The 14592-nt window shown below is 45.4% G+C and overlaps 1 protein-coding gene across 1 annotated transcript in view; it reads left to right on the top strand.

The window, feature by feature from the left end:
- The window catches only part of MERTK (MER proto-oncogene, tyrosine kinase), a 113157-nt gene that overhangs the window by 31444 nt on the left and 67121 nt on the right, over positions 1-14592 (top strand). The window contains exons 3-4 of the mRNA XM_059188380.1: positions 8637-8737; positions 10872-11045. Coding sequence (XP_059044363.1) covers positions 8637-8737; positions 10872-11045 — 275 coding nt within the window. The remainder of the gene's footprint in view (positions 1-8636; positions 8738-10871; positions 11046-14592) is intronic.

Genomic DNA, 14592 nt, shown 5'->3' with positions numbered 1-14592 from the left:
TCACAAATGGCAAGATTTCATTTCTTTTGATGGCTGCATAGTATTCCATTGTGTGTGTGTGTGTGTGTGTGTGTGTGTGTGTGTATACCACATCTTCTTTATTCATTCATCTGTTGATGGACATCTAGGTTCTTTCCATAGTTTGGCTATTGTGGACATTGCTGCTATAAACTTTCGGGTGCACGTGCCCCTTCGGATCACTACATTTGTATCTTTAGGGTAAATACCCTAAACTGGAGAGTTTTTAAACTTAAAGTAGATAGTGGCGTATCTTGGGATTTGTGTCTTCAGAGTTCAGAAGGGGACCTGGGTCATATCTTTAGAACTTTAGAAAAAAGGTTATACTTTTGCACGGATTCAGCTTCATTTTCATAAACTCATTCTGAAGCGGGGAAAAAATCTTATCACACTTCCAAACTAAGCCATAAAACAGATATAGTGCTCAGAATTCTTATAAATGGTGGATGCTGTGCTGAATTGAGTAGCTTGGGGGACAATACCGAGTCTAATATCTTTCAACTATATTAAAGTCATGTTCAGGTGACCCAGGAACTGTATAGTGATTCATTATCATGAATTAATCAAGATTATAAATATTTGTGTAATTTCTTGGCAGGAGAGAAGGATGTTGGAGACCCTGAATTTGATATCTTATAGATGAGGACCCTGAAGTCCCTATGAGCAGGGTGACTTGTCCAGGGTCACTAGGGAGTAAGCTGTCACCCTTAAGCAGGGGGCTTGATTTGCACACCTGCGGTGTCTTCTGTTCTCACATCTCATGGGCCCTAAAACAAATCTACTCTGGTTCCCAGTAAAGAGTTAAAGATTAGTGTGAGGCTTTCCATGTGTGGAATTTAATCAAGAATTCATGAGCCTGTAATTTTGTTGGAGTTGCCATTAATAATACCTGTATGGACCACAGGTATTTAAGGGAATGGACAAAATACAGATGTGTGTATATTGGCAGAGGTCAGAGGAATTATGGAGAGAAACACAAAGTATTTCGAGTCAGGACATGGAGCCATTATTGTATAAGGTGTTATAAGAAAGGCTGGAATTCACATGAATTTTGAAAATGACGGGGTCCCCAAATTGAGGCCCCCACATCACTATGTACCATCATGTATCCTTTAACTAGGAAGCCGTTGGGGGTTGTTGGAGACTGACAAGATTGTGGATGTGATTTAACTTTCTTAGACTTTCTCGGTTCCACATTTCCTCTTCTACATCAGGCAGACCCTACACTTACACTCCCAAACGCTCCATTCTGAAAACAAGTGTTAGTCAAGTGTCTGGTCTTTGACCCTAAAACAAGACCCGTTCTGGTTGAAGGTGTACGCTAAGGTGTGTGCGCACTTAAGGCAGTGGAGTTTTCCCCTCTTATTTCTTCCATTGCTTCCACACCCACCTCCCACTTTTCCGTGGTGGCCCAATGCCATCATGGCGCCCTCTCCCTTCCAAAGGAAGAAAAGACCTTGATAAAGTAATTTACATAGGAAAATATTCACATCACTGGTGACGTCATTTTAGACATGAGGAGTAGAGATCTGTTTTTCCCCCAAATCACCACACAGGCAGCTGCTCACCAGTTATAAAAATAGCCAACCTTGCTCATGAAGGTGTTTACAGGCACCTTACTGGAAGAACAACTGCCTGAATGAACATCTGGACATTGGGATAAGGAGGGTAGAGCTGGTCTGTGTCCTGCCTGGACCTGTGAACAGGATAGAGGGAAAGAGAGAACCTGATGTCAGGAGCAGAAGTACTAAGATAGTGTTAATATGTTAAGGTGGTGTTTCCTTCAGATTATAGACTTGGCCTTGAAGGGGGGAATCAGGGGAAAGGACGTGGCCTCTCCCAGGCGTCAATTCATCTTTCAGTCATACCTCAGTTGAGGGTGAGAGGGTAGAAATGACAGGTGTTCACATGCATTAAGTACAAGTCCCCCCTACTTGGGCAAGACTAAAGGAGATGTAACATCATGAGGGAGAATGTTCCTGAAAGATTTTAGAAACTGCTTGGTCTTAGTTCCTGTAGGTATATATTTTCAAGTTATTTTATTTTATTTTTTTAATTTATTTATTCAACAGATAGAGATCACAAGTAGGCAGAGAGGCAGGCAGAGAGAGAGGTGGAAGCAGGCTCCCTGCCGAGCAGGGAGCCCCATGTAGGGCTTGATCCCAGGACCCTGGGATCATGACCTGAGCCGAAGGCAGAGGCTTTAGCCCACTGAGCCACCCGGGTGCCCCTCAAGTTATTTTAATAATGATAAATGTACTTTGTTAAATACTTAAAAAATACTGTACACATACAGAGAAACTGTGGCCCACAACCCCGAGGAATCTTTTCCAACCACATATAAATTTAGTATTCCTGAAATGAAATTGACATTTCATGACACAGATGATTATGTATCTCGTTTCGCTCATCTAACGTTACGAATGTCTTCCTGTATAATTAAACGTCTTCAGAATATTTCAGTGGTTCTATACAGCACTGTGCCCTGCTGCAGTAAAATGGAAACACATGTAGAAGAATGTAAATGAAATTGTAAAGGGAAAACCTTAAAGATTATTTTCAAAATGCCAACACCCTGGGCACATACAGGGGAAGAAATAACTGATATGGTACTTCAAGTCTAGATGCCCTCTTGAGCTGGGTCCATTCTGTGCTAACAATTTACATTTTTTCCTCTTTCACTTGAATGTCTATTATAGGTGTAGGAAATGCTTGGTGTCTGCTAGCGGGTTGCAGTATTCCTCATTGATGGCTTGGGGATTAATCCTAAAAATTGCACCCCCACCCTGCATACGCCACGTTCCTGACCTCATCCTAAATGGTGTGCAGCTCAGGCTGCTTTTCTCCAGAGCTCCTTCCTTTGGTCCTTTGCAGGACTTTAAGTCACAGGGCTGGGCCACCCCCTTGGCTCTCTGACCATCCATATAGTACCTCATTTGCATATCAACTTGATACCAACTTGAAACTGTAGCTCAACCATTTGTGCAGATCCCAAGATGCTGCATAGCCCGGGTCTTTCCCTGGAGTCTCTCAAAGAGGGTATAAGTTGGGGGTACACTCTGGCTTTGGTGGAAACACTCAATGGTCAGGTAAAGCGTTCCAGGCCATCACCAGCCATCAGACCAGAAGACTGGGGAGACCAGCTCTCAAGTAAAAACAAAAGCCGCAGTTCCTGTAGGCAGCCAGTGCCTGGAGATTTAGTTTATTGGGGTAATTTGTGGCCAAGGGAAAGGATTTGATATGTGTTCTATGTAGCCTCAGGATTCCCCACTGGGAATGAAATTCTAGCTTAGTTGTCAGGAGCTAAAGCTGGAAGGACTTTATTGGTTTCTAAGAGTTGGGGTTCTTTAAAATTTTTTTTCCATTTTTAATTTTTTTCTTGTGGTAAAATATACATAAGCTACAATGTACTGTTTTAACCCGTTCCGAGCGTACGGTTCAGCAGCACTAAGTGCATTCACTCTGTTACTCAGCCCTCACCACCAACCCTGCCCAGAACTTTCTCATCCTCTCAAAGGGAAACTCCAGGCCCGTTAAAGCCTAATCCACATCCTCTTTTCCCCCAGCCCTTTCTTTTCTATTTTCTTTCTCTGTAACTTACTCCAGGTACCTCATATAAGGGGAATCGTGCAATATTTGCTCTTTTTCTGTGTTTCTTTTAAGAATGCTGTAGCACTTAGCTGCTCCTGAAGAGCCATTCCAGAGCAAGGCCGTCTAGCTGTGAGAGGTCTGCGGTGCGGGACAGGGAGCCTCTGTGTGTCCTTGCAGCTGGCCCTGGGGCTCTGTCCAGGTGGTTCCTGTCTAGACGCGGTGGCTGAGTCCGTGTGGTGGCTTTGGTTTTCCCTGATTCAGATGTTTGTATTTGACCAAAATCTGACACGATTTTTATACCTTCTTGGAAGCAATGCATACACATGGTAAATAAAATATTCCAACAGTTCAAAAATCCTCTCTTCCACTCCAGCCTCCAGCCGCTCCCCAGCAAGGAGCTGTGGTTATCCACGTCTTTGGTATCTTTCAGAGATATTCAGTCCATATGAGTCGTGTGTGTGTGTGTGTGTGCATGCGCCTGGCCCCAGAGTTCATCTGTTAAAATGTTCCAGCTCTGGTTAAATCAATACCCAGGAGCCAGTGTTTTTTGTGGCTCTGTAAATACTGTTTTCAGCTGAGTCACTTAGTAGGTTCTGATTACATCTTACTTCTTTATAGCTTTTTGATTTCCCTCAATTTAAGAGCTTCTTTGTTGGTTAGTTTGCTTAATTTTCTAAGTATCAATCTCTCTTTTGTCCCTAAACTCTAAAAGCATCTTCTCACAAAGTGATGAAATTACTAGGCATCTTCTCGCAAAGTGATGAAATTACTAGGCTTGATTTTTTTCCTAGGAGTTGCCTCTCCTGGAAATGTCCCTCCTCCTGCTCCAGTCAGACCAGCTTGCCCCTCAGCCCTGGGGTACAGCTCAGTCATGCTACCATCGTGGAGGCCCTTGTGGCTCCTGTTTCCACCAGGAGCTCCAGGTTCCACATACCCTGACCCCCAACCCCACTTCTTGGCTTTGACTCCCAAACTTTGGCACAGAGCCCACCCTCTACTAGCGTGGATTTTGCATGTCTGAAAATGGCATTGTTTTTTATGCCTTCACCTTGAGGTAGTTTGGCTGGATACAGAATTCAAAAGGAAAATAATTTCCTGTTGTCGTTTGGAAGTCATTGATCTATCTCCTTGTCGCTCACAGATTTGTTCTTGAGAAGTATGGTGCTGTTCTGATTAATGGGTTGTGCTGCTTTACTTCTGTCTGGAAGCTTCTGGGATCTCCACTTTATCTTGGAGCGGTGACATTCCCTGGTGAAGCCCCTTAGTGGGTCTTTTCTCTCCCATTGTGCTGCCCACCTAGGGGCCTGATTAGGAAAGACCCAGATATCCAGTTCCTGGGGCATTTTCTTCAGTTATGCTCCCCTTCCTGTGTTCTTTCTGGAACTCCTCTTACTCAGTTGTTGGAACGCCTAGATTGCTATTCTGAGCTCAGAGCCTTCACTAGGGAGCCTCTAGAGCCTGCCTGCTATTTCCTTTATGGAGAAGGAGGAGCTCCGGGACAACCGCTCCTGTGTCCGCCTCCCCCCTCCCTGCCTTCAGCTCAGCAGCCTTTTACTTACTTGTCTAGGAGGTAAAAAGTAGAGCTATCTTAGAAAATCTTTCCTGCACTGTAAGTAAGATGGCTCCTGACTTGCTAATTAACGCAAGCACATAGCCCTTCTCCCCAGAGGACTGGTCACCTTTTCCTGATAATGAATGACGCAAGTTTTGATCATGTTCTCTTTGCCCTCCTTTTCTACTCCTGGCCTGGATTTTTCTTCTTTGCTGATTGGCTTAAGGTACTCCTAGACTTTTTGTGCCTTTTGTGTCTGACTTCTGCAGCCCAGGTTGGGCTGTTAAAATATTAACTTACCCCTAATGTTTTCTCTCAATTCTCTGGGGCCTCTGCACAGATGTACTTTGCATCCTTGGGCTGCTTTCCTGGGGCTCTGCCCTGCATGCCTCTGTGGCCTTCGCTCTCCCTCTGGTCCCTGGCTCCCTCAGTTACGTGGCAAACCTGCTACAACACCAGGGTCCCAGACCCCAACCCAGAGCCAGGTTCTCAAAGGCACGGCTGTCCTCATCCTGTCAGATCTCATCCTCAGTCCAGCCCCCGGGTCTTGCCTCAAGAAAAGGATTCCTCTTATAAATGAACTTGTGAAATATGCGGAAAGGACCCCCCTCTTCAGTAGCCATGACCTTGGTATTTTTTTGGAACCGCAGAGGTGACTTGACTGGTCAGCCACATAGGATCTTCAGGAGCTTCCAAGAGCAGGGGTCACCATTAAGCTACCAACTGATACTCGTGATGGACAGTGCCCCATCCTAGACACATGCTTCTCTTCTTTTCTCTTCCTGCCACCATGACATTCCTGGAGGTTTATCAGAAGAGTGTCGGCTAGGCCCTTATCTGGAGCTGTGAGGTCTCCTCCCATGTTCTCCTGGTGACCTATAGACATCGTGACCTTGGTTCCTGCCGTCAAGCATGGAGAGAGACCTGGCCTTTCTTTGCCCTTGAGTCTTTCCTAAGTGCAACATTCATTCATCAGGGGCATTTCCAAAATTATACCACTCCTACACGGGAATGAGGGGAAAGGTGAAGATAGTATTCTAAGTCAGTGGGGGCGCTGCTCAGGTTGGCACATCAGGAAATGCAGGTAACATGTGAGAGTCACGTTATTCGGTCTTGGAACTAATACGGTGGTAATGTTAACCCAGGCAGCTCTGGTTCCCCTGGTTCTGAGTGACACCATTGTTGTTGTTGTTTTAAGATTTTATTTACTTATTTGAGAGAAAGAGAGGGAGAGAGAGCATGAGCAAGAGGGCACAAGCAGGGGAAGCTGCAGAGGAAGGGGGAAAAGCAGACTCTTCACTGAGTAGAGAGCCCAATGTGGGACTCGATCCCAGGACCCTGGGATCATGACCTGAGCTGAAGGCAGATGCTTCACCAACCGAGCCACCCAGGTGCCCCTGATTGACACTACTCTTGACATATATTTTAGTTACTCTGCTGATCAGAAGCGAAAAGGGATCTGCAAAATGGCATTATTGGGGAGAAGTTGTAATTTAAAATTCCTGGGGCACCTGGGTGGCTCAGACAGTGAAGCATCTGCCTTCTGCTCAGGTTGAGCCCCACATCAGGCTCTCCACTCAGTGGGGGACCTGTTTCTCCCTCTGCCTGCTGCTCCCCCAGCTGTGCTCTCTTTCACTCTCTGTCAAATAAATAAATAAATAAATTTTTAAAAAAATGTTCCTTGTTTATTCTAAAAACGTGTGTTCAACCTCCAGGCCTAGGCGCCTCACTGTGGCAGCTTGGCTCCTGACTCCCTGTGCTGTGTTTATCCTGGCAACTGCCGCCTGTTGCCTATGGGACCCGTGGGCCAAGATGGTGTCTCCTCACACCTTGCCAGCTTCCTGCTCTCTTTTAAGCGTTACGTCTTCGTCCTCAACAAGGACTTTATTTTGCTTTGGGATAAATAAGTTGTATCAGGGAGCAAGCTGCTGGAAAGGAAGATGGACCCCTCCATGGTTTTCTTCTTTCACTTTTCTTCTCTCGCCATGACCTCTCCTCTGTCTGGTGAGCCCAGAAGAAGAAATCAGCGTCTTTGGGCCAGGGAAGGTGTCGTTCCTTGGAGGGTGTCTACGAGCATTTCAAAGAGTTCCTCATTCCCTCACCCCTTCCCACCTCTAGCTAAGGACTGCTGTGGTGTAACTTCCTGCTTGTAACATGCTAGAAGGGTGGAAAGCAGGATTCTCAAGCGCGTAGAGCCAAGGCCACCTGTTTATAGCAGATACTTTACAACATGTCATGTTCAAACTGTAGTATAAGGAAACAAAATAAAGGTGATCTGTAATCAAATAATATGAACGCAAACGGGGCACCTGGGTGGCTCAGTCAGTTAAGCAGCTGCCTTCGGCTCAGGTCATGATCTCAGGGTCGTGGGATTGAGCCCCGCATTGGGCTCTCTGCTCAGTGGAGAGCCTGCTTCTCCTCTCCCTCTGCCTGCTGCTCTGCCTACTTGTGCTCTCTCTCCATCTCTCTAATAAATAAATAAAATCTTTTAAAAAATATTTTTTAAAAATTAAAAAATAAATAGGAATGCAAACATACAAATACTAGGCATGACCACTCCAGGAGAGAAGATAGAGTACACAGGGACTAGCATCCGGGCACTCCTGCACACACAGGGCAGCTGCAGATGGAGAGGTGCTGTCACTGATCTGAGTCACGGCCAAGTTCCAGACACCACAAAGGGATGGTGGCCCTCATGTTCAGGTAATTGCAGCCCTGGGAAATTAGGTGGCTGTTAAAATCAGACAAAATTCTTTGTGTGTATGTAAATGGAACTGGGTTCTAAACTCAGAAAGTCATCTAGGATATGGAACAGTTTGCCCCTGACCCCTGAAAGTTGCCTTGGCCCCTAAAAGCCATGGTGCCCCCTAGTTTCTGTGCCCGTCCTACAATTTTGCAGAATGCCTTGATGGGGGCAATACTGCCCAGTATAGAGAACCCTGGTATATAGCCTACCATTGAAGGCAGGACAAGTGACAGAACACGCATTAGTTGTGGTTCTTCAGAGAAACAAAATCAAAGAGGGAACGAGAGAAAGTTATTTTAAGGAACTGACTAATGTGATTGTGGGTGCTAGCAAATCCGAAATGTGCAGGGCATCAGCTAGAGATCCAGGGAAGAGTTGGTGTTACAGTCTTGGATCCAAAGGCAGTTTGGAGGCAGAATTCACTTTTCCTTGGAGGACCTAGATCTTTGCTCATTAGGCCCTCAGTTGACCAGTGAGACCTACCCATGTTATGAAGGGTAATCTTCACTCAGAGCCTGCTGATAGAAATGTTAATCACACCCGAAAAGTACATCTAGAGTAATGTTTGACCAAATATCTAAGTACCATGACTTAGTATGGTCATGGTCAACACTACCATGTTGACGTATAAGGTTAATATAGCATATGACAAGGAAGTTGAAGAATGTTCTATTCCTATAACAGGAACCCAAGGGGTAGTCACTGTAAATATCTTTGTTTTCTTTGTAGCATAACCAGTGTGCAGCGTTCAGACAACGGGTCATATATTTGTAAGATGAAAATAAACAATGAAGAGATTGTGTCTGACCCCATCTACATCGAGGTGCAAGGTAAGTCCAGAAGCCACAGGGTGGCCTATATTAATTGCTTTGCATGTAAAACTCTAGAATTAGGCACACCCATTTATAACTCTGAATGCAAACTCTACAAATGCGTAAGTGCTGAAATTTTACAAGGGGATCCTCTTTTGAGACTTTAGGTAATAATGGATGAATGACATGAATTCGATTCCTAGAGTTTTAGCTCTATCCTCGGCAATAGGGCTGAGATAAAAACAGATTATGGACCTTCCTGTCCTCAGATTATTTACGATTTAGAAACCTGGAGACTGTTTTTCAAAGTGAAATGCATTCCAATCACCAGTTCTCAAGGCTGGTGTCTGAGACCGCTCACCTAGTCTAAGGGTGATTTGCCTTGGAGGGTGAGTGGTTTTCCTGAACTGGGTCAGCAGTTGGATCCAGGACTCATTTGGGGCCCTAGGATTTATTGGGTACATGGTTCAGTGCAGTTCCATGATGTGACATGAGACGGGCTCAGTGGAAGCACTGAGATATGGACTAGTAAGCACTCAGTGAGATATGGACTAGGAGAGGGTGGTCTCTGCCCTCAAGGAACTTGAACTGCAGTAGGTAGTGTGAGCTGATGCCTAGGGGAGCCCAGGTCCCAAGGCCCTGGGTCTCTGGGTACGCATGCTTGGTTTCTGCAGTGGCAGGGCCTATCAAGGAAGGCTTCAAGGAGGAGGCACCTCTATTATCACCACAGCTGCTCATTCCTTACCAGCCCACAGGCTGCCTCCAGGGCCCTGCATCCTAGCTTTCTGAGAAACTCTGTCAGCAGAAGCACCCAAACAGCTTTCTTTTCTGCTTTCTCCTGACCCTCATCTCCCACAGGCTTTAGAGCAGGTGATTGGCTATTCAGGGAAGTTCAGCTAGAACTGTCTCCCACTGAAAGGCTGCTCTGCTCCCCATTCTTTTGCAAACCTAAACCTCATATCCACTAATGCTGCAGGAGGCCTGGGGGAGGGACCCCTCAGAGGAGTCTCCTTTAGAGCTTTGTTCTAGGCCCATCCCAGGCTGGACAGCTAAGCCTCCTCAGGATTATGTCAACATCAGCCCACGGGTGGAGACGGCTTGGTAGTGTTCCTGTGTTTGCTGTTAATCTTGGAAAAATGTTGAGAGGACATTTAACTTGTCAGAATCCCAGCAAAATGCCCAGGGCAGGAACACGTTAGTTCCAAATGCAAAACTTCAAAACAGGCAAAAAGGACCCCATTTTGCCATTCCCATATCATTCCTTCTGAGACCGGGAATGTCAGTTCCCAGTCCCAAAATAACACAGTTTAAATCCCCAGTAATAGTTAGCTTGCCCTGTTAAATTTTTGGCATATGCCCCAAATGAGTACAAACTGGCTTTCTCTGAGGTATTTCTAAAGTTCCATCCTTGCCGTCTCTCTAAGTTATAGTCGAAGACTTTGGGATTATAATATGTTATTGTGTCTATACTGTTCTGGTGAGAATGTACTTTGAGAAGCGTCCAGCCCTGCACCAGTGGACAGATTTTCAAATTCATTATCTCTCCTCTTAAAGTGTCACACAGAGTAGATCGTCCTCAAAAACAGGCGGACCTGTTACGTGGCTTTGTTTTTACTGTGTGTGTATTTTGGGAAGAAATACTGAACACGTGCCAGTCTGTGCCAGGAGTCTGAGCAACACCTGGTTTCAACACAGGCAGGCCTCCCTCTGGTAAAACCAGTTCTGAATCACCTTCACAACCCGTATGGGAAAGTATCCTAGAAAGCTGGCTGCAGCTAGTTGGGGAGGCCTTAGCTTCTATTCTTCCTGAGCCAACTTTCAGAAGATGAAAACTGGCCAGGGGCATCTGGGTGGCTCAGTGGGTTAAGCCTCTGCCTTTGGCTCAGGTCATGATCCCAGGGTCCTAAGATCAAGCCCCGCATTGGGCTCTCTGCTCAGCGGGGAGCCTGCTTCTCACTCTTTCTCTGCCTACTTGTGATCTCTCTCTCTCTCTCTCTGTCAAATAAATAAATAAAATCTTAAAAAAAGAAAACTGGCCATTCCAGGTATATGAAGAAATCTATTGCCAAGTTCCAGAACAGTCCCTCCCCCGTGGGACTCGGCGTTTGCTTGTGGATCTAAAACGTTCTTTCACTGAACTCTTTCTCCACAGGACTTCCTCACTTTACTAGACAGCCTGAGAGCATGAATGTCACAAAGAACACAGCCTTCAACCTTACCTGTCAGGCCGTGGGCCCTCCTGAGCCCATCCACATTTTCTGGGTTCAGAACAGCAGCCGTGTTCACGAACAGCCGGAAAAGTCCCCCTCTGTTCTGACTGTTCCTGGTAAGTCCAAGTCATGTGATTTCTTTAATGTTTGCTCTTGAACAGTGAAACGGATCAAGTTTGGTGCCCGTGGCTGGCGCAGTATATGGCTGGCGCAGTAGAAGACAAAGATAGCACAGGGGTGGCCGCTGAGGTTAGGGGCTGGGGATGGGGAGAGGGAGGAGGGAATCTCAGGAGAGAGAGTTCACGAGCTGGGGTGGGAACTGGGTGAATGCCATGGGTGTCCGTGCTTAAGTGAGCAGAGTGGCCAAGACCCCTGAGCCCTGGCAGCAGGAGCCCTGCAGGCCGTTCTCGGTACTAGGAACACAGGGTCAAACTTCTGGAAACAGTCTTCCTGGCTTCCTTCCCTCTCCAGGGCTCCTCCCCTAACCTCCACAGCCTCATTCCTGAACCCACAGTTTTTCACTCTGAGACATGCTCCCCCCTGGGGGAGTTCCTCTCTGACACCGGCTTCTATACTGGGTGTGTGATAATGGCCTTGAGCTTTGTGTCTCCTGACCTTCAGTCTCATGTACTCAACTCCCTCCCTGGCAGTTTCACTTGCTGGTACATATGCATCTTAAAATGAAACTCTTGATCCACCTCCTCCACAGATGTTTTGCCCCAGAATTCCCCATCTTAGTAAATGACACCGCCAACGGCCCATCCTTCCTCTTTCTCATTTTTCATGTTGTATGCATCAGCAAGTTCTATCCATTCTGCTTCTACTGTATGTCCCGAGTCTGTTTTTTCTCCCTCCATGCTGCAGTACCCCATCCACATCAACTGCCGGCTCTCGCCAACACCAGTGCAGGTGCTCCCTGAGGGGTCTCTGCTTCCAGCCTTGGCCTCACTCTAATCCATCCTCCATGGCTCCCTGTTGTCTTAGACTGTCACTCTGAGTTATTCCTGCCCCTGCCATCAGCCCTGTGTGCTCTGGCCACCACCCAACTCTCCAACCCAACCCCACCCACCCCACCTTCTCATCCCTGCTTATTAAGCACCAGTCATCCTGATTATCTGTCATTTCCTCACACACATGGCCCTCCTTCCTGCCTCAGGACCTTTGCATTCTCTCTTCTGTCTACCTGCAGTGTTCTTCCACTTGCCCTTTGTCCCATGACACAACTCCAGTAGCAATTCTTCCAGGAAGCCTTCCCTGATCATTCAGCTATTTTAGGTCCTCCCCACCTCTTTGTTGACTCCCAGTCATGTGTTCCTGTGGACTCCATCGTTGCACTCATCACAGTCTATCATCACCCACTTATTTGTTTAGCTTCTTGTCTGTCTTCTCAGAAATTATATGCTCAGCCCGAACAAGGACTTTGTCTGTCCCAAGGCAGTGCCTGCCTCACAATAGCACTCACTGAATATTCATGGTGACAGCAGACCAGCAAGTGAATGCCAGTCCCTCTGTTTTAACTCTGGATCACTTTCCTCACTCGTCACTGCATAAGGAATATTATGGTTTTCTCTGCTTTCATCTGAATTGTCTTCGAATTTCTCCCAAGGAGTTGATAATCAAGCTCCTTCTTAGTTCAAAGTCAATTTGAGGAACCTCCGTAGTGTTCTTCAGAGTGGCTATACCAGTGCTTGCATTCCTACCAACAGTAGAAGAGGGTTCCCCTTTCTCTTCATCCTTACTAACATCTATTGTTTCTTGTGTTGTTGATTTTAGCCATCCTGAAATGTGAGATGGTGTCTCATCATGGTTTTGATTTGTATTTCCTTGATACCAAGTGATGTTAAGCACGTTTCATGTGTCTGTTGGCCATTTGGATGTCTTTTCCAAGTGTCTATTCATGTTTCTGTCCCTTTCTTAACTGGGATATTTGTCTTTTGGGTGTTAAGGTTGATAAGTTCTTTGTAGATTTTGGATACTAACCCTTTATCAGATATGTCATTTGCGAATATCTTTTCCGACATTATTAACTATGGAGAGAGCCCATATGTCCATCAGCTGATGAATGGATAAATAAAATGTGTGTACACACACTCACACACAGGAATATTACTCAGCCATCAAAAAGAACAAATCCTGGGAGACCTGGGTGGCTCAGTCAGTTAAGCATCTGCCTCTTACTCAGGTCATGATCTCAGGGTCCTAGGATCGAGCCCCTTGTTGGGCTCTCAGCTCCATGAGGAGTCTGCTTCTCCCTCTGCCCCTCTCCCTGCTTGAGCTCTCTCTCTCACATATAAATAAATAAAATCTTTAAAAAAAAGAATGAAATCTTGCCATTTGCAACGACATGGATGGAGCTAGAATGTATTATGCTAAGTGAAATAATTCAGAGGATGATAAATACCATATGACCTCACTCATGTGGAATTTAAGAAAGAAAACAGGTGAACATCATGGGAAGGAGGAGGAGAAAAAAAAGGAGAGGGAAACAAGCCATAAGAAACTCTTAACAATAGAGATCAAATTGAGGAGTTGGAGGGAGATGGGGGGAGGATGGGCTAGATGGGCGGTGGGCATTAAGGAGGGCACTTGTGATGATGAGCACCAGGCCTTCTGTGTAAGGGATAAAATCACCGAATTCTACTACAGAAGCCAATATTGCACTCTATGTTAACTACCTAAAATTTAAATTTAAAAAAATTTTTAAATAAAAAATAAAAATAAGTAAGTAATTTGTAAAACCCAAACAAAGTCCATTTGAAAACTATACCCCCACCCTTTCTAGGGTGGTGGCTCTGAAGTCCCATAAAGACTTGTTTTCATTGAGGTAAAATTGATATACAGTTAGGTGTGTGGAACTTAAATGCAGAGCTCAGTGAGTTTTGAAAATGTAGACACGCATGGAACCACCACTTCAGTCAAGACCCAGAACATTGCCATCACCTCAGAATGTGCCCTCATGCTCCCTTCCCATCAACCTCCACCTCTCATAGGCATTGGTGTTCTGATATCTGTCACCATAGATCAGTTTGCTAGGTCTTGAACATTGAATAAGTGGAATCATAAAGTACATATATTCTTTTGGGTCTGGCTTCTTTCCCTCAGTGTGATGTTTTTGGGACTCCTCATGTTGACGTGTGAGTAGTATGTTGTTATTGCCAATAGTGCTCTATGGTATGGATGTGCAGCATTTTGTTTATGTGGTAAACATTTGAGATGTTTATGGATAAATAAAGGAGCTACAGATATTTGTGTGCAAGGCTTTGGGGAGACACAGGTTTTTATTTTATCTTGGATAATACCTGGGAGAAGAACTTCTGGATCATATACTGGGCATATGCTCAACTTTTAAGAAAACCACCAAACTATGTTCTAAGTTGTGCCAAGTTATATTCCTAGCCCCAGTGGATGAGTGTTCCAGTTGTTCTATCTGTGTCCTTGCCAACATTTGATATGGTGAGAGTTTTCTTTCCATTTTAGACATTCTAGTGAATATGCAACAGTAAATTTTAAATTTACATTTCATTTCCCTACTCTCAAATTTTAAATTAGATTTAGAAAAGATTTGAAAGATTTGAGTGGGGCGCCTGGGTGGCTCAGTTGGTTCAGTGTCTGACTTCGGTTCAGGTCATGATCCCAGAGTCCTGGCATCGAGCCCGGTGTTGG

Source organism: Mustela lutreola, chromosome 9 (assembly GCF_030435805.1).
Source record: "Mustela lutreola isolate mMusLut2 chromosome 9, mMusLut2.pri, whole genome shotgun sequence".
Taxonomy (NCBI): Eukaryota; Metazoa; Chordata; class Mammalia; order Carnivora; family Mustelidae; genus Mustela; species Mustela lutreola.
The sequence above is the reverse complement of the archived record's forward strand: the minus strand, read 5'-3'. Positions and strand labels throughout refer to the sequence as shown.